Source organism: Echiichthys vipera, assembly GCF_963691815.1.
Source record: "Echiichthys vipera genome assembly, chromosome: 3".
Lineage (NCBI taxonomy): Eukaryota > Metazoa > Chordata > Actinopteri > Perciformes > Trachinidae > Echiichthys > Echiichthys vipera.
The window spans coordinates 33737930-33762327 of NC_139828.1; the positions used below are offsets into that span (position 1 = coordinate 33737930).

General features: G+C 39.9%; 1 protein-coding gene across 2 annotated transcripts; it reads right to left on the reverse strand.

The window, feature by feature from the left end:
• Positions 1-589: 589 nt before the first annotated feature.
• cherp (calcium homeostasis endoplasmic reticulum protein) lies at positions 590-24187 on the reverse strand. 2 transcript variants are annotated; one of them, XM_083939157.1, is made up of 20 exons: positions 24047-24187; positions 23044-23217; positions 22217-22255; positions 20966-21111; positions 19145-19282; positions 18882-19033; positions 17950-18061; positions 16314-16403; positions 13934-14126; positions 11813-11976; positions 10090-10341; positions 9633-9825; positions 6983-7224; positions 5329-5462; positions 4653-4739; positions 3823-3975; positions 3228-3335; positions 3041-3135; positions 2625-2810; positions 590-1506 (listed from the first exon to the last, which is right to left on the reverse strand). In XM_083939157.1, the coding sequence occupies exons 1-20, from the start codon at positions 24069-24071 to the stop codon at positions 1469-1471; spliced, it is 2721 nt and encodes a 906-aa protein (XP_083795283.1). In that variant the 5' UTR covers positions 24072-24187; the 3' UTR covers positions 590-1468. The 2 variants fall into 2 exon arrangements, with proteins under 2 accessions (XP_083795283.1, XP_083795282.1); XM_083939156.1 differs by having other exon boundaries at positions 20966-21126.
• Positions 24188-24398: the final 211 nt, after the last annotated feature.

The window sequence follows — 24398 nt, forward strand, 5'->3', positions numbered from 1 at the left end:
TGTCTCTCTCTGTCCATCTGTGTGTCTTTTCTCTCTTTCTCTCTCCTTTTCTTCCTCCCCAACCGGTCAAGACAGATGGCCGTCCTCCACAGAGCTGGGTCTGTCTGACGTTCCTGCCTGTTATAGGGAAGGTTTTCGTTGCCACTGTACTCTACAGAGGAATTGTTGGGTCTATGTAAATCATAAATAAGTCATTGAGTGTGGTCTTTACCTACTCTGTAGTGTCCTGAGATAACTTTTGTTATGATTTGACACTATAAATAAAATTGAATTGAATTGAATTAAAAAGTTAGGAGTCCTAAAATTAGGAGTGAGACTTACTCCTAAATCGGCAAGTCAGGACCTACTCTAGGGCGTACTCAAGCCTTAACATGTTTTGTGAATACGTTCCTGGACGAGTCTGCAAGTCCAAATCCTGTCGTGTGCCAATGAATTTTGATCGGTAATGACAGCAGCGACAACCTACAATATTTACATTTAAAGAAAAGGCTCATATGTGAGTTTTGTTTGCTATGTTCTCTACAGTGTGTTTGTGGAGAAAAAAAATACAACTGATTTCATATTTATGACTTTGTTATATGGGATTTATTTAAACCAACAAGAAAATGACAGGTTCAAATCTCCATAGAAGAACAAATAACATGAAAAAGTACAACAATAATTAGCAGTGAAAATCCAGCAAGACTTAAGAGGAGTGACTGTCTTCGTATTCTACTTTCTGCCCTAAAAGGTCAGTTTACAGAAACACCTCTCCACTCACTCCTACTGATACCTAGCCATAATTAATCCTTGTTGTATTTGCAGGAGTTTTAAAGGTATCCACCTATGACATTTCTGACACCACCCATGGCAAGCATTAGGATCATTAAGACTATTTATTCAGCAGAAATTACCTCTGTAGTAAAATCTGACAGATTATTGAGGAGACATAGTTTCTGGAAGAAAAAAGCTTCCTTGTCCTATGCAAATAAAACTGAAAGCATTTTATTAGAGATACCATGGGGGAGCTAATGGGGTTTATTATTTTATTTAGGTTAACTTTCCCTTTAATTGAGAATTTAAAAAACAATAGTGTAAAACCCAATTAAAACTGTTGACATGTATGCATCTAAGAGGGTCCACTCTCTCGGTATTCACTGCATTCACTTTTTTGGATTCTCAATGTTTAACCATTTTCACATTTTTTCTGCAGTCATCTAAAATATTGAGGCCCAGTCTGAGTCGGCTCCCTGTTATTAACAGCATACACACTTTAGGACGTCTGACACTCTCTTTAAAGACGGATGAAAAAAAGTCAAATCCATTGGGAAACATTGGGAGTGAAATAGTGCCCATCTTTTTAACTAGACTGTCGTTCCAGTGCCCTTGCAAAGACTGGTTCATTAGAAATCTATGTTGTGTTTTGCAGTGGTAATAGTGTAATTGAGTTTCTTGATGGAAGTGAGTGTTTGTATGCTATTTGATGTCATCAGTCAGTTGGAGGGGCCTCCTGGGGTTCCCGATTGACTGAAACAAGAAAACAAAGAAGAAAACAGTTCAGAATTATTCTAATCTAAAGAGCATGGTCATTTAATGGTGTTTCATAAAAAGAAAAAGATAGGATGCTAAAGTTGCTGTATTAATAGAGAATGTGCTATTTTGATAATGTAAACGCTTTTTTATTGAATAAGGTCGCTTTCACACCTAAAGTCCAGTGGACTGTGCGATTCAGGGGTGAAGTTGCAACGATGTTTCATTTAGTTTGATTTTCTTTCACAATGCACTTTTTTTTAACCAGAATAAACATGTCAAGTGAAGGAAACACTGTAGAGTGACAGCTGCATATGTACTGTAACCTAGCAACCTGCCTAACTCTGTTAGTTAAAAAGGTCAAATAATGGCCACATTTATGATGTTTATTATATTTGTATTTCTTATGGATAAATACTCTAAAGCTGTTGTTTGGAGTACAGTGTTGGACACGAAGAAGAGCAACAAGAGACACCTCCGATCTCCACGAGTGACAGCTCCCTTTACTTTCTTTTCTTTTTGTAATGTTTTGGTGGAGGAACCTGGCCTGTGTTCTTGTTTGTGTGTAAACTTCTGAGAGAAAGTGCTGTGAAGACCTGGCTTGGTATGATCTTCGTTTATTAGAATAAAAGTGCTGTGCAGAAATCCCACATATTGCCTGCGAAGCCCTTCGGCTAACCGGAGCTACTGCTAACATCACCGGCCATAACCTTCACCTACACCAGCCCATGTTACAACTGTTTTGGTTCACTTCTTATATTTGGTCCGGAGTTCGCTTATTTGGTCTGCAGAAGAGTTCGTGTGAAAAAACAGATCAAATATCAATCAGTCCACAACACAGACTCAGACAATGCATCTCAATTTGAAGGGTCGACTCTACTGAGACAGAAGTTCATATACAGGAACTATATCAGGATTAATTTAAACCACAGCAGCTACAAATCATCTTACCGGGGATTACCTCTAGGACATATGTGGTGTGAAAGAGACCTAAAATACAACTTCCACAAACGTAATATTCAGAAAAGAAAAAAAGAAAATGACTTATCTTTGCATTTAAATGTGAGCAGTCTGGAATTCCATTACAAACCCGACGTCAAAATCTGCATACATACCTTCCTCTCGTGCCTTCATACGGGCAACAAAGTTGTAGCTCTTGTTCCTGCGATAGTTCTCATAAGGGTCGTCCAGTGACACCCCCACACCTTTATACTGGTCCCACTTATCCCTGACATCTCCTCCTTTAATGGGGTCCTGGATGCCCTGTTCTTTTGCCCCCAAACCACCTGAACCACTCCAGCCTACAGCAGATAGGGCAACACAAGAGCAACAAAAGCCAGAAATCACCATATATAGCATTTATACAGCATATACAATTATTCTGACGAAAGTAAATGTTCACAGCCTGGACATTTTAAGATACAATTCAATTTCAAACAAATCAGATATTCTTACTGGAAAATGTAACCAGTTTAAATGACGAATTAATGAGAAAAAAATACACTACTCAAAAATATAAAGGAGCATATACCCATCTTCATCAGCAGCTGATGGCCCTTGTTCTCCTCCCCTAGCCTCAAATCTGCAGACGGTTTGGAGGAAGGGGTACCCAACACTGTTGTGGAGCTGTAGAGAGTACGAGAGGTGGCCAACTATACTATAGTAATCATAAAAAAGGTATTTTATGAAAACATCAAAGAGCAGCTAAGGGGACTTACGGAGGGGAAGAGCTTTGGGATTTGGGGCCACGGTGTCTCTTGGTGGGGGAACGTGAACGAGACCTGGAGCGAGAGTGACTTCGAGATGACCTGGATCTACTCCTGGACCTAAAGAGAGTCAAACAGTAAACAAACGGTGCATTCATATAGCTCTTTTCCTTCTACTATTACCTATAACTTTACCTGACAAAAGAGCTTTACAATTTCATTCACACACACATTCATCCACCCATGGATTGCACCGCTAACCTTGTGATTAAAGGACGACCTGCTCCAACTCCTGAGCCACAGCCTCCCCACGTCCATAAGAAAAATCATTAACAGTATCAGCTGCATGGAGCGCCACTCTCCATGTGCCACTCTCCATAAAGAAAGTATGTATTTTACTTCTTCTTATATTACTTTCTTCCAAACATTAAAAAGAGTTAGTTCCTAAGACTGAAAGTGTTAATTATCCATTTTGACAAACCCGTCATCATGTTTCTGAATATGATTCTGGAATATTTATCATAGAACCTTGTATCGTTGTACAGCCCTACGCACATGGGCATAAATGTATCATACAGATGTATGTGTCATGTGTGCATTTTCAGACCTTGATCGTGAGTAGGAGCGGGAGTGGCTGCGGGACTGGGATCGAGATGAGCGGGACCGTGACCGCGAGGACTTTGAGGAGCGAGAGCTGGAGCGAGATGAAGATCTTCCTCTGCTGCGAGAGTGACTCCTGGAGCGACTGCTTCCTCGAGCACTGAAAGGAGGTGAGCCACAGAGGGTGAAAGGGAAAGGAGGGTTACAGGAAGAGGGACATAAACATGTGGGCCAGGTGTGCCCCTCATTTCACCAACACTGACATCCTCTCTGCAACGGATGTGGAGGCCTTCTGGAACCAATAACGAACACAACTTAACGTTTTAAATCAGAATCAGCTTCAATGACCAAGTAAGTATAACACGCAAAAAGGAATTTGACTCTGGCTTCATGTCACTCACACAGAAAGAGACATACAGCTAAAAACAAGAATAAAAAAATGAACAAAGGTAAACATGTAACAATCGTATACAGTATGTACACATATACTTATGTATATGTATGTGTATACTCGTATACTATGCTGTATACTAGTATCATATTTACAATTTCATTGTCCTGTATTTTATTTATTTATATATATATATATATATATGAAATACAGGACAATGAAATTGTAAATATGATACTAGTGCAATGGTGCAGAGTGCACAGGGTGCTGTGATAAATATGGGATTATTAATGTTCAACAGGTTTACAGAACTGACCACAATTAACACACAGAGTGCAATCCGAAAGCTCATGTTGACATACAACCACAAGCTGTAGGCTCTGAGTATGTGTGAAAGGTGACAAGACATAACAAGAGAAAACTATCCAAATGAAGAGGAAGCTCACCTGTTACGTTTCTCCTGTCCTTTTTTTCTTCTGGCTCTCATCTTGGCCCTGAAGAACTCATACAGGCCATTTTGCTCCCAGCCTTCACTGGTGGAGGAATAAACCACAGCCAGCTTAAGACTATGACCTACAGCAATTTCTGTCAGAAGCTAACAGTACTTCACATAGGCTGCTTATGGTAATTGCTGCAGCTGCACAGCTACTGATTCATGGTATGCATCTTTTTGACTACTTGATACTTAAATTCTTAAATATAAACACAAAGCTGGAAAAATGCGTAATTCTGACTGATCATAACTTAGAGAAATTTGGTTCTGGTCAATTGATCAAATCTGACATGTTGCACTAAACATTCTGGTAATGGTCGAAGGCTTCTCATTTTAACCTGCACTGACAATCGTTTTTGCAAGTTCAAATGAAAAATGTGGCCTGTGGCAGATTATGTTAGCAGTAGGTAAAATTCAATGCTAATAATGCTTGAAAAAGGCCAAAATAAAAGTCAGCGATTATCTGGTTAATGTGGTGTCTGCAAAAGAATTTGTTTATTTTACTTATTTCAATAAGGGCACCAGCCACTCAAATGGATTGACCAAGTAGTTAATTGCGATGTATTCCAAAAATTAAAATCTGAATGTCAATCTGATTTGTCTTGCAGACAGAGTTGAGGTGTGTGTACCTGTTCCTAGGCCGATCATGGGATGGAGGGCTGTAGAAAGCTTCCACAGCAGCTAGCAGGCGATCACTAGGTGGCATGGGAGGGGGCAGCCGGATGTCTTTAGGGTCCAGAGGCTTGTAATCACTGTCCTCAAGCTAAGTAATAGACATTACAAGGAGAATCATGAGAAATGCAGGTTTAACTGTTGTGGGGAAATTGGTCTAATGAGCCAATTCCAAAACTGTACTGATAGTGGATCAGTCTTTTCTATGTTGAAAACTACAGTGCTGTGGCAGAGTTTGATTGGCCCTTTCCATTATCTTAATCTGTCTGTCCATTTCTACTACTCTGTTTCCCACGTGTTGTGTAAATTACTTTCATAGTCTTGAAGCCTGTCTATTCTGTAAACCACCGAGGCAGTGACGCATCAGTCTTTACCATTGTTTTTTCTCCTCTGGTAGCAATGCTTTAAGTGGGCTGGAACACGCCAGTACGCAGTACCCCTGGTGTGCTGGGACTTTTCCCAGAACCCTTTCCTTTCCTCTCCAAATATGTCTCGTAAAACACAACAGTAAAGTTGGCCTGGATCCTCATAGACACAAAGAGAAAGCGAACCGTAACTGAGGATGATGACAGAACTCTCTGAAAGTCAAATACTAATGAGCCAGAAAAAGTAATTCCATCTTCTACTACTTTATACTTCTGCAACGTGGTATTTACATGAATCTATCATTTATAATCAGATGATATAATATTCTGAAATGTTGCATTCTGTATAATGAACACTTTTACCTTTTCTACTTTAAGTACTTTAAGTTCCTACCTATCAAACAGTGAGTTAAAACAATGGTGATTGATAATGTGACCCACTAATGAAAGCACTTGTTGCCTTTTTGCTGAGTATTCTAATATCCGTGTCTGTGGAGACATTCCCTCTCTAGATGTAAATAATCCTCCATATTAGTCACTCTGCTGACAGCGGTTGGTCTATCGGCCCAGATCCTCACTAACAGTTATGCCGCGTTCACTTGTGATCAGAAATTGGGAACTTCCAACTTCTGAGTCAGGCCTGTAGTAAGGACAGAAGTGTAATAGGAACATGTGTGTGTGTATGGATTATAGAGGGCAACATATAGGGTACGGGTCAGAAGTAGAGAAGTGAATGTGTTTCAATAAAGTTCACAAAAGTGCAAAAAAGGGACTGTGAAAGTGACAAGATTGAGGCCACAGAGGCCACTAGAAACAACATATCTCAAATCTTATGGAGTAGAACTTTAAGTAACATTTTGAATGCAGGACTTTAACTACAGTGTGGTATTACTACTTTTACTGGAATAAAAGTACTTCTTTCACCACTGTGAATATTTGAATAAATGAATGTTGTGAAAATCAGCATTGATCTTCGAATATCTTTTGTTTACTGTAGAAATTCAGAAAGTAGTACTTAATGATTTGCTGATATCAGCCGCCCGATAAACGTGCCAACAGGTGAATAAGGGGAGTAGTGGCACTTGTTTTTTTCCACTTAAAGCACTGTCGGGTAGTATTCAATCATAATGGCTTTCTTCTAGCAATAAAGTCAACTAGTCAGCTGAGAAGTTTAACCAGCTGATGACATTGTAATTTAATTTCATGACCCTATCCTTAAAATTTAAATCAGAAGTAGGTGACTTACTTTGACCAGTGGAGCCATGAGACCAGCCGGCAAGTCAAAGTAGGGTACATTAGGCACTAGACTGGGGTCATCTTGCACCGGATGCTGCCGATGACGCATGTGAGGTGAATGGCCGTTGAAGCCATGAGGGGGTGGACCAAAATCTGGGTGTTGGCCTCCACCCCACGGAGGATGTTCGGCCCCCATACCTGGGGGAGGGAGCCTCTGATTGGGATGGTGGTGGGGGGGAGGACCTGGCATGTCTAGTCAACGGGGATATTGTTAAAATACACATGTAAATAAATTAATATGATTGCAGTTACAAAAACAGGTAGATGCAGATCAAAGGCCAACAGATGCATTAGAAAGCTCAGGGTGTAGGATTTAGGGAAAGTAATATAACAGTATTTCAGTCACGGCTATGTGGAATGGTAACTATGCAATACTTGAATGGTCCATTATATTTATGTATTAGTTGATTTTAGTGTTGATGCATGTTGCCCAGTATTTGCTTTTCTCTATATTAGTGTGTGTGTGTTTGTGTGTGGTTGTGTGTGCGCGCGCTCATATAGTTGCGTGTGTATCTGTGACCTTATGTCAGAGTGAGGGTGTGTAGAAATGGGTTCTGCATATTGTATATTTAGCGCCTGAGCACTGAAAGTGTTATATTTCTACATCTGGATGCCATTTTTGATGGGCTTAAGATGCACAAAAACTCGGCCTGTGGCACACAGTTCAGAAGTGGCGAAAATTGCAAAGCTCTGTTGAGATTTGGCTCGGGTGTGGCCAGTGGGCTCCATAGTGCCCCCAAACGCACACCGTGGCTGGGATAAAGTTCCTTTATGTTGATGAAATTTGGTAGGATCCTTGCTCTTATCTTAAAGAACGTAATTCATGTTTCAGATTTTTTTTTATCTTGGATTTTTTGCGTTCATTTTCATTTAACAAACATGTTTGGGGACTTTGAGGCATGTCAGCTCTCTGGGGCCCCCTATATTTTCTTTTTAGGACTGCCACTAAGGACAGTTTTGTTATTGAATAAACTAGAGATTGTTTTTTTATCAATTAATCTTAACATTTAATTTTCCTCCAAGAAAATCCAATTGATTGTTGCATTTAGGCTAAGTTCCTTTTATTTTGACAAACTGTATGTCATTGTATAACTCAACAAGGGCAAAATGTAAACAAATATTTACAGATTAAAATGTAAAAGTGTAGGTTCAGCAACGATAATAAAAAGAAAGAAGCTAAAAAAAGAGGGCAAAACCAAACCTAACCCATTCTACCACCACACTAAACTCTCTTCTCAATGTAACAATTTAAAGTTTCTTTCAATATTTGAGTTATTTATCAGTTACTTTTCAAAATGACCCACTCCTCACATCTGCATCAATGAGATCCACAGCACTTATTTACAAAGAAACAACATCACTCTCAAAGCTGCTTCCTGTTCCTCCTGTTATTAACTTCCTCTCATACAATCTGTCAGCACTCATGTGGTTCACTACCAGCCTGTTAACCAGTACGACAACATTGTGTTCACGTCATCTGTCTCTGCTCTCGATGTGTGCAGCACGTTGACCACAAGGAGCACCGCCGTGTCTGTAATCGGTACAGTGCATCAGCTGTTGCTGTACAGACATGCCCATGTATTCTGAGACTTGGTAAAAAATTTCAAAATGGTGCTTATCAGCACTGCCGCTAATCTATATAATAGAAAACCTTTTAGACAGTTTAAAAAGGGCATCGTCAATTCCTTTTTCATCTCAACTGATTTAATTTTTCATGCATTTGAATAAATTTTGAACTGTCTCGCGATGCATCATTACATCCCTAGCCTTGAGGCATGTTCATGTGTCTCAAGTGGGAAGCATTTCTTTGTACGTATCAGGACTTGTTACTGATCAGCTGCGGGTACTATCTGGCTGCACTTTGGTGCTAAAGTTAAAATATCCCTAAATTTTAGTTTGGCCACACTTCGCTGCAGACCTCAGTGAATTACAGCCTCTGCAAGTTTACATAGACATAGCATTGTAGCTCACAGAGAGCCTTACTTCACAGCGGCTTGGTGCGTTTCCAGCGCAAGCCCCGTGTCCAGCAGTCGGGGGTCAGAACTGCAGGGCTTGCACCAGTGTCTTGTAAGCCGAGTCCCTGGGTATAGGCATCATGGAATTATTTTATTAATGTTTTTTAAGATATCATACAAGTAGTTAACTCCTTTAAGGAATGTCACAGTGTGTAGGTTGTGTGCATAATGTTAGTGAGTGTGAGGTTGAGACAAAGGAAACATATAGAGCAAGCGAGTGTGTGGAGGAGAGTATAAAGTTAGCAGTGCGACCGGCAGTAACATTATAGCTGTATAGCTTTAAAGTGGAACAGCTCGAATTAGTGGCAAGCTGCCTCTGCAAGTTTTATTCAGCACCTTTAACCTCAGACTGCTAGCTAGCGAAGTCATTAGTTGAGTGCAATGGTGTATGCAAATTAACTTATGAACAAACATGTGTAACCGTTCATATATATATTTGGTGGTTAGCCTATTAACGATTAACCGTTGACATCTACGTAGATATGAAGGATTTCTAAGATAATGAAAACAAAAATTCTTGGTTTTTCAGGTGATTCAATAATAATACAAATATATTTAGTATATACTTAGTGCCTCTGCACTCACCTCCTGGATAATCTCCCTGAGCGTAGTCAAAGCGGTGGGGGGTGTATGGGGGTCTGTCATAGTGGTGTCTGGGAGGAAAGTCATCCTGCATAAAGCGTGGTGGGAAGCGTCCAAAACTGTGCGGTGGTGGGGGCTGGTTGAAAGGAGGTGGCTGCTGGTGAGGAGGGAAGGGCCCTCTGAAATGGGGAGGTCTCTGTAAAAAAGCAAGTTGGATACAGTCATTTTTGCAAATGAGCAGCAAAACCACATATTTGATGGTACAGAAAGAAAAGAACACAATAGTCAAACTTGGATATACTAGACTAGGATATACTTTCATAACAGATTTACTGTAAACAATACAATACAATAAAAACTGGCAAAATAGAATAGAAATACTTTATTGATCCCAAGCTGGGAAATTGCAAAAGAAATCAAAGCAACGCCAGTCAAACCACAATGATCATCTACCACATGCCTGCATGCGTGGAAATGGGGGCTCCCTCTGGCCCCATGGAGGTTGGTCAGGCTGGTTCCCCCATGGCGGCTGCTGGTCATATGAGTTCCAGGATGGAGGGCCTTGGTCAGACCCACCTGGACCACTCCAGGGGCCTCCTTCTCTGGGTGGGCCTCCGCTCCAGTTTCCTGAATCCCTCTGGTCATTCCACATCCCCTCATGGCTGTTCCAGGGAGGGCAGGGAGGTGGAGGCTGGTTTGGATCAAAAGGAGGCTGTGGAAGGACAACAATCAGAAAAGGGCTTGAGTGTTGCCTGTTACCTGAGTACATACATCACAGCTAGGGTTAGAGCCTGCCACAAATACAAGGGGCTGGGAGAGAAACATTTCTGGCAGCTGGACCCACCACTGAGGTGGAGTCTGCACACAAAAGGGACAGGGACGAGGCTCTCATTGGTCAATTTCTATGCAGGCCTACGGCTGATAGACTGAATGGAATTTTTCTCTAAATTACACTCTGTTGTATCTGTTTTCCATATTTTAAGAGTCCATTTTGCCCAAGGATTATCAATAGCATAGTAACTTGTTTGCTGATATTCAGGCATTGCAATTGAGGATGTTCCCCTCGACAACAACTTGCATAAACCCGCATATGAAGATAGGCCAATAGGTCTGACAGTAATGGTATGTAAAACTGTCATGTTCTAAAACAGTTTGTCATGTTTCAATTTATAAATGTGAGCAGAATAAAATTAAAATCAGATTTATCTCCCTCTGATCCCACTCTTATTCTCCTTTGTCCAAATATTGTAAATGAAAGTTATGCCAATTTAAATTAATAACAATAGGTTATTGGTATAAATATAACTGTCAGTGTGTAAGTTACATAAGATTTTTAAATTAAAACTTGCTTCAAAGTAGGGGTGACTCGGAATAGCTGACTATTCGCTCCGAGGAGCCTTATTCGACTGCCAATCTCATAGTTGAATCGTCCCAAATTGTGCAAAAAATTGTTTGTTATGAAACAATGGATTACTCCATTCTGGCTCTGGGGGTGCTGAAAGTGTCCAGACCCTTGAGAAGAAGTTGTGTGTTGTGGGGATTTTTTCAAGCATGAAGTGTTGATTTTTGTCACAAAATAAGTTTTGTTATTGCTCACTGTGCACGTGTATAAGTTAAATACAAATGGTTTGGCATGCTTTCACATTATTATCAACTTAACACAGATGGCATTTAAAGGATGTTGCAGATAAGCTCCAGGTTAAAACTAGCTGCAGTTAGATGAGAGGGGACCAGCCCACCAGGGGGTAGAACCTACAGAGTAGGGAGTGTTCTTTCTACAGGAGCTGGTGGATCATTGGAGGAACCGTGTGACCAGGGGGCAGAGGATTCAACTTGTGAACGAATGAGAGCCAGTCTGGGAGGGATGGAACCAGAAACCAGGAACCGCCTTAGCAACATTCTGAACCAATCACGACAACCCAATGAACTTTGTTGTTGTATACATTCTTTGTGAAGGGAGGGCTCTGGGTGCTCTTTCTGGCTCATTGGTTGCAGCAACAGCTTGGCTGAAAGCCAGGACGAAGCAGAAAATACATTGCCGTTTTGATAATAAACTTTGAGAAGTAGTCTGGTTTTCCTTGAATAAGAACTTAACAGTGTTAAAGCACCTACAAACAGAGAGTATGCACGCACACAACCACAAAAGCATACAAATTAGCAACACGTCAAAAACAGATCTTTACCGGCTGGTTGGGGTTCCAGGGGCCCATGTGCTGGGGGTCATACCATGCAGGCTTGTTAGAGGGGATATCTGATGGTCCAACGGGGTTGCTGGGGTCCTGTGGCCTGGATGAAGCTCCATCAAACTCCCCTGGAGGAGGACCGGGCATGGGAGGCTTCACATCCCCTGCAGAAAACACACATACCCACACATTGAGGCATATACTTACTTGTTCTTACCCATTGCAGAGCAAGTAAAAAACCTTTACAGTAAAACTTAACACCACAAGATAAAAATAAAACATTTCAAAACTACTGAGTAAGAATGAACTGATGCAAGTGGTATATGTTTGTTTTAAATAGCAAGTTTAAAATTGAAGAAGAGTGTGACTGCACTCTATTAATACAACAAACCTAAACATTTTGTTTTGGCTGTCATTTTTTAAACAGGTAAAATCTCACACAGTGCACTGATTTGCTCTCTCTCGCCATTGGCGGCCTAACCTGTTTCCTCCGCGGGCCCCGACTGACAGGCAAAAATAGTTGTTCATCCATTTCTCAATTTTGTGCCACCTCATCTCCTTGCTCCTTCAGCTTGTGACTCAGAAATCTAACTCAGCATACTGAGGAGCAAGTGTTCTTGCGGAAAAAGACAGCTCCAAGGCAAGAATGCCTTTATTAACTGTCGATTGTCTTAACCCATCTCTCTTCACGTCTCTTATCTCAAAAATATACACCAAAATAAAAGAATCTTCTCTGGTAATTCCTAAAATGTCACAATGAAATAACGACATTGTAAAGCCTTTTTGTATGCTCCATAAACAGTCCTAAAAATATAAACTATCACATCAGATTTTCTGTAAAACTGGAGTTAGTATGTGCTTTTTATTAGCAATTTAGATCATGACATTGTATATCACGTTATCTTGATATATGATTTCTTCACATTACGATTTCATGGAAAGATGATAAATGATCATTTTAATTTTCGCCCAGCCCTACGTCATACTCCAATGATCACAAGGGTCAAAGTGGTCTGTCCATCTGTATTCTCCCGTCTCTTCTTCTCCTTTGTTGGTGTATTTCTGTGGCAGTTACAGCTCCACATCCAGGCCTGTCATGTGTACTACAGCGTTTTTAGTCGGTTTCACTGGTTTCGTGTGGACGCAGAGATTGCTCGAGTCGAGACCGTGTGGAAAGACAACTTTTTAAGAAAGGTTGTTTTCGATCGTGTGGACGTACCCTAAGTTCAAAAGACAGAGCACAGAGTGTTAAAGGAGGAGATCTGCTATCTTTAAAGGAATACAAAGCACACCAACTACTTCCATCTGGAATAGAATGGTGAGTGTGTATCTGAAAATTCACATACATTTAACGCCAAACAGGGCAAACCCTAATAAGGTTTGACTGGAACCACGAGTGCGTCTGCGTGACCGGTAGAGGTCAGCGGACGTTGAAGGTGGAAAGTATGTCCGAGCCTTGAGACACCAAGGGAGGAGAGGAAAGGAATCAGGGAGGTACAAACTGAGAAATGGCCCTCTGACTGCTTGACCCTAGTAAGCCTCTGGCTTTACCCTAATCCACAGCAACAGCTTTTATAACTATGTGGAACTTCTAAAATGCAAGTAAGTCTGTTTCTCTCTGCTGTTGTTTTTCACATAGAGCTTATGTGAGTTTAACATTAGCTAGAATAGGTGACATTTCATGTTCAGTTCCATAGGACCTCTGCTAGACCAGCATATCCTAAGTTAACTTTACCGGCCTGGTTCTGTGAAAAACATAACGAAAGAGAGAAACAGACACAACATATTTGCTGCTTGAGAGTTTCAGGTGAACTCATGGAAGACATTACCATATGCTACCTGTGTGGTGATGCCAGGCTTCTGAGCAACGCCTGTTGGTCCAGAAGACTGATGCTCACTCTGGAGTACATGCAATTGCACTCTTCCTGTCCCTTCTCTCAACCGCTCTGCTCATTTTATTTTTTGGTGGACATGATGAATCTGCCCACCCACCACCTTCACTCCATTTATTTAACACCACAAATACAATGTAATTCTGTGGGAAACACAATGTTCTGTAAACAAGAAATCTGGCTTCATTTATCAGGCTATGCCTCTTGTTCCTTTAAGTGTGTGTCTTACCAGATTTTGTGGTCATAGGTGGGGCCTTTTCAGTCTCAGCAGAGGTAGCTAGCTGAGCGACAGGGGCCGGCTGTGGCTGCTGCTTCAGGCTGGAAACAAACTCTTCATGCTGGGTCTTCAAAGCCTGGATCTGTTGCTGGAAGGCTAGCTGGATCGGCTGCACCACTGCAGCATACTCTGTTATCAGAGATGCCTGATAGAGAGTGCAAGAGATTGATATTACCTGAGGGTTATTACAGGGTTATGAGTGAATGAAAACCACTTATGGTTTTATCTTTTATTTTCGTAAAATGGAGCGCAAATGCAAACCCAAGCAAAATATCCAGATACACACATAATTATTCCCCTCACAAATGTTACATTTGAAATAACCAAGATAAATGTTTTCTGTATGTTTCTGTCAACCGCTTAACAAGGTGGGTCATTTCTTTACATATAATTCATTTTGATCAAAGAATAACATTCCTGTTGTTTCTTTCCTTGTCTATGATGAAGTTCCTTTAAGTATTAAAATTCTACATTCATCTGCGATCAGAGAAACTGTCCAGAAAAATTCTCTACCAGAGCTTTATATGGAAACTCAGATAATTTTTCACTATAAAACCAATTAGAGATGTATACTGCAATTAATACAAAGATGCACAATTTGTAAACTTGCTTCTATATTTAGTAAGGATTTTAGTAAAGAGTAATCAGTATGTTGATATAGAATGTGAAAAAACCTGGTTATTACCCAGGAATTCTTTTCTCAAATATGGTGCCAGAGGTGTTTCTAAAATTATTGCACAGATGTTATCCTGTTAATTCTGTTATCGTAAGATTTATTTTAAATATTGATGGTCTGTGCTCCTTTTGTCACATCACAGATACAAACACAACATCTTTTTAGGGAATGCTCTTTTAGTCAGACTGTGGCATGAAATTAAGCTCTTTTTAAACAGAAAGTTAGGTATACCACTCAAACTTGATTTGATTTATTTTTTGGTATTTCTGAAAATATATTTCCTGTAAAAAAAGTTGTATGTTTTTAATCTTTTCTTATTATCGGGTAAATTCTATATACACACCACCAAATTTGCAAACCAGAAACTGTTTTTTATTGTTTTCATTTCTTACTTTAACTCCTACCTGGACACACTAAAGTACTGCACCAACTGTAAAGCTGTGAAAACCAAAGACATTTGTAATGAATATGCTCTGTAATGATTTATGTACTTCAATGTTTTCTTTTATTTATGATAGATGCACTACCTCGAGCGATATTGTTATTTTTACTGTTGTTATATTGTTTGAAGGTTTAACAGAAATCACTGTTGTAAAGTTATGAAACCAAAAAAAACAACTTTGCTTTTTTCATTGGTTGTTGGGTCAAATCTTACCCAGATACAATAGTGTTATCTTCTGATTGGCCATTGTGAGGCCCTCGTCTTTTGATTGATTGGCTGGTAAGTGGCAGCTCGACTGAGCTCCAGAGGAGACGAGCCTGATTCCTGCGGTTCCTGAGTCAGAGCAGCTACAGTGCTGCAGCTTATTATAAAACGTTTTTCTGCGTGAGAAATAAAATGTGTGGCAAGAGTGCGTGATAAAAGACCAAAATGCGTGACACTTGAGAGCCCTGTATTGCATAATTGATTCTTTCAGTTTTTATTATTTCAATCCCAGTCAATGGAACACTCCCAAGATGTCACCAAAATCACACTTTCCCCTTAAAATCTTTCAGAAAATGATGTAAGTGTATTGTATCGAATCGTATCAAATGTATTGCTGACTGAATATCCTGATATATTGTAGTGTGGGCGGAATATCGTGTATCGTGAGATTAGTGTATCGCTACAGCCCTAACATCAAACGTATGTTAAGGCTTCTCCTGCACAAACTCAGTACAACCCTCTAGTTGCGCTTCCCCATTTAATGAATCAAAATGGTGTTACCCATGCCTCTATTAGACACTCCCCATGCCTCTCTGCCAGTCTGGGACTATAATTAGCCAGAAGACACATGACCATAGACCCAACCCATCTTTGCAGGTGTGCCACTGGCTGATCTCTTTGAGATGAGCGAGTGACGCCGTCACAATGTGTCTGAACATGCTGTCGAGAAAAATAGTGTTTAAATCCCGTCTTGTTCTCTTGAACTCAATATCGTGTATTGTCTCGTCAGCTGAGGGTCTGGTCACTCCCCTAGTTGATATGGATGTGGAATATGGATGTGTATGATTTGGTTTCTTTCATATGATTTACCTCTTTGCATTTTTCGGTTTCCTGTTTCCTTATCTGTTTTAAATGTTATTACTAATGTGATTTATAATGACCCTGATGATTTCCCTACCACCTGCTTTGCACTGGCAGGAAAGTAGAGCATTAAGTCTTATTTCACTCACTTGGTATTGACCGAGGCCTAGTGCTGGATTCTGGAGCTGCTGAATCGTCTCCTCATCAAAGTACCCATTCTTCTCCCACAGCTGCAACAACTGGGAAGGAGGAGTGGGATGGGAAAAATCAGAAGAAGAAAAAACCCTTACACTGAGGGACAACAATTTTAACAGAAAAGAGGTTCAGATAATCTCTAGCTTCCAATTCACTAAATGAAGAGTATGACCAGCAGGAAGTGCTGAGGAACCTTTATTCACCAAAGCTGTAGCTATTTATGAATTTCTCTCAATGAATATTAGAGTTAGAATGCAGCATCGTTTGCTGATATACAGCAGGTGATTGACATTGTCCTAATAAAAACAAGATATTCTATAAAATGATTTTGGGTTAAAGGGTCGAGTAGTGACCCATGATGTTAATGTTACTACTAAAATACTGTAAATATATCTGTAAAGTTTTAAAGGGATTCTATGATACTCTTTTTCAGGTTCATACCTGTATTTTGTTCACATGTTTTAATGCTCAAAAGCACTATATTTTTCTCATACTACTCACGGCTGCTGCACCTGTATTCACCCTCTGTCAGAGATGCTCTGTTGCAGCGCATGTCTCTTTTAATCCCCCCCTAGCCTTGGTCTCTGCCAAGGCTACAGAAGACGACTGGGAAACCAAACAAATATGTCTGAGCTTTGGGGCATGACACATGTGCAGTGGAACAGGAGCTGCACTGTTGGAGGGTTACAGCAGAGGGCGCTAGGAATAAAGCGATGGTTTTACTCAGGTGCACTTTGGTTTCACTTCACTTTCAAATGGGTGGCGAATATTTACATATATTTATTTTCAAATACAATAAATTCCAACCCAAGGCCAACCGCGGACCCCTCGGTGAGATGAATCACCCCCATGCTCTATGATAGTTTTTTTGTCTTCCCAAACTTATTGAATAGATTAAATAAATACATTACTTTTCAAGAGTTATATACAATTGTATTTCTAAATGTTAAAATAATAATAACCTAAATTAAAATGTACAAAGACAGTAAAACAGAAAAATGAATGAAGAATAACAAAAAAAGTATTCTCATTCTCCGATATTGCCCCAGGTATTGAGCCTCTCAGCAATTGCAGACCAGCTTTTACTGCACGTGTCATACCCCAGAGCTCAGACTTTTTTTTTCTTCTTTTATAGCCTTAGTCTCCACTCAACTATTCCGTCTCTGTGTCCGTACTACTGCAGAGGACTGACGGCAACTGAGTGTAGAGTGGGATTTTCTACTTTTAAAAGTCACAAATAAAGTCTTCTGAACCAAACACAATACAACTGAACATGTTCAAGCAGGCGTGTGATCCTAAATTAGGGTGCAATGAACAACAAAAATAACCTATATTGTATATTATAGCATGTAGATACATGTCGTTAGCAGTGGACTGTGGGGGAATAAAACAGAACTTACTACTGTCAGCAGTCGGTATTGTGAGCAGATCTGTTAGACTGGTTAGCCATATACATGTTGACTTCCTTATATTAATTTGGAAACATCTGACATTACAACATAAGGTATATATGACAGAAAATAAGGAAAAGCATAATAGGTCAACTTTAAAGATGTTGAAGATGGACAAAAGGCTCTGCCTGGGGTTTACCCTGGTGATCTTCTGCTGCTTTTCTTCCTCCACAGCCAGAAAGCTGGTGCAATAGATGGGAACCACAACTTTCTGAAGCGCTGCCAACAAATCCTTCTGCTGCTTCCGTTGGCTGAGAGGACACATTTAAACACGTTACAACAAGGAATATATAAACTGAAAGCTGCTCATAAATTTTCTTATCACTTAATTTGTTTATAATTCCCAAATGATACCGCTTTTTAGAGGACCGAGGGGGCTGGAGTATCAGCAATGCAACAATATTTTAATCATTTTTCCTTATATAAAACTCATACTGTAGCCTACACCATACAAGTTATGCAAATTAAACTTGCAGCGGAGGTTCAGACCCCCCCACATGTGGCAGACACCAAAAATGACACGTCCACCATCAGGTGGTGTAACCATTAGTTCGATTAAGACAAAACTTAGAAGTACCAACACTTTCCCCCCCAAAAACTCCTATCAGCTTTTCTCAACCGGTGACTTGCATCGTGCCTGTGGACCTGTAGGTGCAAATTGCATCACCAGCCTGGGTCTGACTTGAGCGGCGGGCCTGGACCCTGTTGTTACCTGCTTGTAGGTCTAGTTAATACTTTTATCATCATGAGAGATCATATTAATGCAAGTCTTACTGGGGCTATATAACACTCCATAGAACAGGAGTGTCCAATCCTGCTCCTGGAGGGCCACTGTTGTGCATGTTTTAGGTTTCTCTCGGCTCTAACACACCTGAGTCTAATGATCTGCTCGTTATCAAGCAGCTGAAGCCCAGCACAGCTTTGAAAATTGTTACTCAGGTGTGTTAGCAGAGAGAAACCTAGACATGCGGGACAGTGGCCCTCCAGGAGCAGGGTTGAACCCCCCTGCCCTAGAAGGAAGTGTAAGCGTAAAGTGATTGTGTGTTTACGTATGCATTTAGGTTTGTGTACCAGTGATGGAGAACGTCATTGGTTAAATAGATGAGATGTAGGCGGAGCTCAAAATGCGCTCCATCAGCAGTGATGCGATTGCGAAGATGTGATGTCATCAGTTCACAGTGCTGTGGGGTCTTAGCATTGTTGAACATCCAGTTCTTACCAGCCTGACAGGAAGACAAACATATTCGGGTGATATAAATCTCTTTTTTTTTTTATCATTCTTTTAAGAATTCATGAACATAAGCATCAATAAATCTCCATTATGGCAGGCTTACAGAGATGGCGTCTTTGGTACAGGTGTCTATAATGGGCTGGAGCAGGTTGTCAAGCTCTGTGATGTCCAACTGAGTTTCAAGCACCAGTTTTTGGGTCTGCTGCTCCATAGCCAGAGCTATTGCTGCAGTCACTTGTTCCTACATTGAGAAAAGGAAAGGGAAAAAAGAATCAGAAAATGCTATCAATCATTCTTCTTCAGCCTGTCTGTGAGGACATGAACCTTGGTGCTACAATGTTCAGGGGCCTCATTTAGCAAACTGTAGGATTCATGACACGCCTATAGATGCCTATAAATAGTCAATGAAATGCCCAAAATGAATATTAATTCATACCGACATGTTAAATGCAGAGGAAAACAAAGATAACAAATTACACTTGTTGGAGCAGTAGTTATTTAAAAAAAAATGTTGTTTCAAGGGCACATTGTGGGCACTACTAATGACAAAGAGTGTGGCAACATGTTTCGAATACAGTTAATCTCAGTATCAGAAGGTCTAACTGTGGCCGAAATGAAAAAGAGATGAATGAAGCAACATGACTGCAGTCAACAGCACCGATTAGAGTTGGGAAACCTGACCTTGCTGCAAACTGGAAACGATATGAAAAACCTATTATACCTCCTAACACTTCTGGCATATTACAGCTGAGGGTTGGCTGAGATATGGTAAATGGTAAATGGTCTTGTACTTATATTGCGCCTTTCTAGTCTTCTGACTACTCAAGGCGCTTTAAACTACTTGTCACATTCACCCATTCACAAAGACATTCACACTGATGGGACATCTACATACCATCTAATCTAACCATTCATCCACAGTCACACACCCATGCGCAGCACGGGGAGCTATTTAGGGTTCAGCGCCTTGCCTTTGTCTTCATTTCTGTTTCTGTGTTTTTGAAAACATGGAGAAAAATCACTAAACACATGTGTAACTGTTTATTTTATGCAAGGGACATTATTCTAAATATTTTTGCAATGTTAGGGTTCCACTTTTCTTGAATATACCGTACTAAGCACTGTTTTATTTTTTAGAATATATTAAGTCATATCAAAATCCATTTAAATTGAAAAAATTTGCTACTTGTGTCAAATATTGATATGCGATTAATTAATTACAAAGCCTCTAATTGTTTAATCGTGTCCCACCACTAAAATTAACATTTTTGCACTCCAGAGTCGATCAAACAGCGGTTTGTGTATTAATTCTAAGAACGGCTTTTTTGAGAAATATTCATATGATTAATGAGGGAATATTTGGATTTCTTGTTTGTTCCAAAGTAAAAACACAAATGTATCCTGCTGTTAATTAGTAAGTAACAAAGCCACAGAATTTAACTGTTTGTGGCCTGAAATAAACAACAGCTGATTTATAAAATACTAAGGAAACTTATTAACCCATCTTCTCCCAAACTTCCAGCTTTGATGCTCAGTAATGGTAAGACTGTACTTCGTAAAATTGAAGTCGGTACCTGTTTAAAATAATTTATTCTGTAGATATTTTTTAAATTCCCAGATTGTAACCTCCTTATTCCCTAACTTCAAATGTTCCCTTGTACTTGTTATCCGTACTGGTACAGTATTAGAACAAAAAGGTGTGCCGTATCAGGAAGAATTGCACAGTATATTGCAGGCCATATTTGTGTCACCAAAATGCCTTCATCAAAAGGACTTCTCGTCACTGCAAAACCCCCTTTGCTGACTTCTTTTCTGGCCATTCACACACTCTTTAATAGCAAAATAAACAAAGGAAAAAGATGAATAAATCATCCCTGAAGGGAAGCTGTCCTCCCTGCCAGATTAATTAATTTCTTTATTGTACCTGTCTGAGTGTGTGCAGATGCTGTTCCTGCTGCTGCAGATTCCATAGGCTCTGTTGGATGAGCTCATCCATAGAAGGTGAAGAAATCAAAGGTGGAGCAATCATCGCTATCGGTGGAGGAAGTATTTCAATCACGTCTTTGGTGCCTGGGATGTACATTTCTGCATATAAACAGCAACAGGGAAACAGCATGGAATATGAAGATTTGAAGACTTGGTAAAACTTTGATTCTGGGGATGAGGCTGGCTGGTACGTTTAAACAATATATGGTTGTGTTTAATGAACACAATCGCCATTGCAATATGAATTTGCACAATAAAAACATTGCAAAAGTTTCACATTTTTTTGAGTTTGGTGAAAGCGTCATTCTTTTTTGTTGGTGCCTTTTGTGTTCTGTTCATTATTCAGTTTGTTTAATAAGATAAACAAAAGGCATGAAATAATGTCATACTTTGTTAAAAGTAAAAGGATTCAACTGATTTAAGGTCAAAGGTCAAGGTCACCATGACCTCACAAAATCCAATTTTAAATCCATAACTAAAGAATAAGTAAACTAATTATGACATTTCACTCAAATGTCAAATAAGATAAAACATTATGAAGTGATGACATTTTATATCCAAAGGGTCAAAGGTCAACTTCAGTGACATCACAATGTTTCATAACTCAAAACTCAGGAACAGAAGGGGGGAAATTACAGATGGTTTCTATGTGCGACTTAAAACATAAATTGTATAGTTAGGTGTAGTAACTCGAAGCCGTTATATTCTTGTATAGAATAGACCATATTGAATATTAAAAACATATTTTTCCAATACTAGTGTTGAGAAGCTAACAAAAAGGAAGACCGCGAGGTCGACCACAGATTCACTGATGCAGACATGGAAAAGACATGTGCCATGTCTTCTGAACAGCAACTCCTAATGGAGTCATTTGAGGAGGCAAATCATTTTTTAAAAAGGGAAATAAGGCCAGTATAATTAAGAAAATGGGTGGCTGGCTGTTAGCCTGGTCTGCACAGAATATATTTCCATGGAAATATGGGGGATTAAGCACATTTGATCTGCAACATCAAGTAGATATACCTGAGATATCATTGGTCAAACTGTACAACAATACAGCACAAACTCAAAAAAGAGGAGAGAAAAATGCAAATGAAAACAAACTAAAAAGCTTTCAAGCACAAATGTGATGACCAGCAAAAACAAAATGTTTTGAACTTGTCTGACAAATCTGGTTTCAAATAAATACCTTCACATGTATACTCCTCCCCATCGTGGGTAGAGAGATCTAAGTGGAGAAAAGCAAACTTTAATGCATTTTAGTAGTATTAGATATCCAACAGAAGAACTGTATGTAGCCCTGCACAACACTATGCTATGATTACCAGGCTGTTGATCATCTGATCAGCATACAGTGACCAAAAGAACTGTAGGTACTGTAAGAAACTCCTCCACATAAGCGACAAGTCGAATTAATAGTCACATTCCCTAAAACTACAGTTATTTACATAATTACATCACTGATTTATAAAATCAGTCAATTAGTGAGTGGTGAATTAGAATGACGTGCATTAACTATTCCCCAATTAGCACTCCCTTTTATTTTCCACTTTCTCGCCTTTTCAATCAACTATGTCCTCATGTACAATCATTTATCTATGTCTCTTGCCAATAGAGGCTAAGTGATTTTCAATATTAGAGGGTATGATTATTGTAAACATGGCAGACAAGTCAGGCGGCCAGGTTAAAGGCTGATACCATCAGCAGACCGGTTTTTCTCACTGTTTTCACAGCAAAAGGCTGCTCCCTGGACAATAGACTGGACCACATTTTAACAGTTTCACTCCTCTATGTCTACCCCCACTCCACCCGCTCCCAAATTAATAACATGACGATTTATGGCCTGTACAATTGTATAAGCTGCATTTAAATTATAGTCCAATGATTATTTTCCTATAGCACTAAGAAATACGTAAAAATGATCTTGAATACCAAATTAACTGTATATTCCAATCATACAAATTTTAAAATGTGCAGATTCTGATTATATGGTGTACTGTTCCTTTAACGACATACGCTGCTGTTGCTCCATAGCAAGCTTGCACTTGTAGTAGCTGAAGTATTCTCCCCCAAAGAGGAAGGAGAACTTAGGGTTGTCCTTCTGTTTCTCCATTGTCATCTTTTCAAACTCTGGCCCGTTCCGGGCGACAAACTGGGCCAGCTTGTCAATGACATTCTTCAGTTCTTGATCTGCACCAAAAAAACAGAAGAAGAAAAATCAAAAACAGTCAGATCCAAGTCTGTCTGTCTGTCTGTCTGTCTGTCTGTCTGTCTGTCTCTCTCTCTGTCTCTCTCTCTGTCTCTCTCTCTGTCTCTCTCTCTGTCTCTCTCTCTCTCTCTCTCTCTCTCTCTCTCTCTCTCTCTCTCTCTCTCTCTCTCTCTCTCTCTCTCTCTCTCTCTCTCTCTCTCTCTCTCTCTCTCTCTCTCTCTCTCTCTCTCTCTCTCTCTCTCTCTCTCTCACACACACACACACTTTTAAGGTGGACTCTTTCCTTCACTTGTACATAAGTTGACGTTGTGAATCACGCGGGCCACCTTAATTCAAACTGCAACCATTCTGTATTTCACACTTTGAGAAAGAAGCGCGCCATGGGCCGGAGCAAAAATAATTTACAGAAAGGACAATTTCTGACACATTTATTGATAAAAACAATTTTTTTTTAAAGACATAAGGGACCTGGCGGCCTGTTATAATCAAAGTGTTTAAAGGGTTAAGTCTCCCTGAACTTTCCACTTAACTGGCAAATACATTATACGACGCTAAAGTTGGCTTAAATAACAACAATACTCGAACATCCATCATTGTTCATACTGCTTTTTGACGCAAAGGTGTAAACACCTAACGTTAGATACACCCGATACTTTAGCTAACTCCTGACGTTACTAACGCTAGCCGACAAGCTACATGTAGTGGTAATCTAACGTTATTGTGCTGAATATCCTTAGCTGCAGGTAGCACGGATGCTAGCTCACGTTCAATGATAATCACACAACACTGAAGCGTAATATCTCCACTCACCTTCAGGGGGGTTAGGGATCTCCATGTTTGGCTTCAGTTACAGCGAACCCGCTGAACCTTAATAGACAGGAGACCACGCAACGCGTTTTCTATTTTACCAAATGCTTTGTAAATTTGACTATAAGAGCCACTCGCACTGGCCCTGTAACCTAACCCGGAAGTACTAGGGCACTTTCTTTCTTTCTTTTCCAGTTTTTTGGTGGTTGGCAAACAACTTTTTGGCGCATTACCGCCACCAACTGGTATGGAGTGTGGATTAATAACCTTATAAAAATATGAATCAAACAAACAGTGGAATTTGTCTCGGGGGGAGCTGTGTCATACACACATGAACCTGTCCTGTTCAGAAATT

Excerpts from the sequence above, each read along its gene's own strand:
- cherp (XM_083939156.1), bottom strand. The coding sequence starts at position 24,071 with ATGGAGATCCCTAACCCCCCTGAAG. Across the intron at positions 19,283-20,965 it reads ATCTGCACACACTCAGACAG|GAACAAGTGACTGCAGCAAT; the intron begins GTACAATAAAGA and ends TTCTCAATGTAG. Across the intron at positions 18,062-18,881 it reads AATGACGTTCTCCATCACTG|CCAACGGAAGCAGCAGAAGG; the intron begins GTACACAAACCT and ends GTGTCCTCTCAG.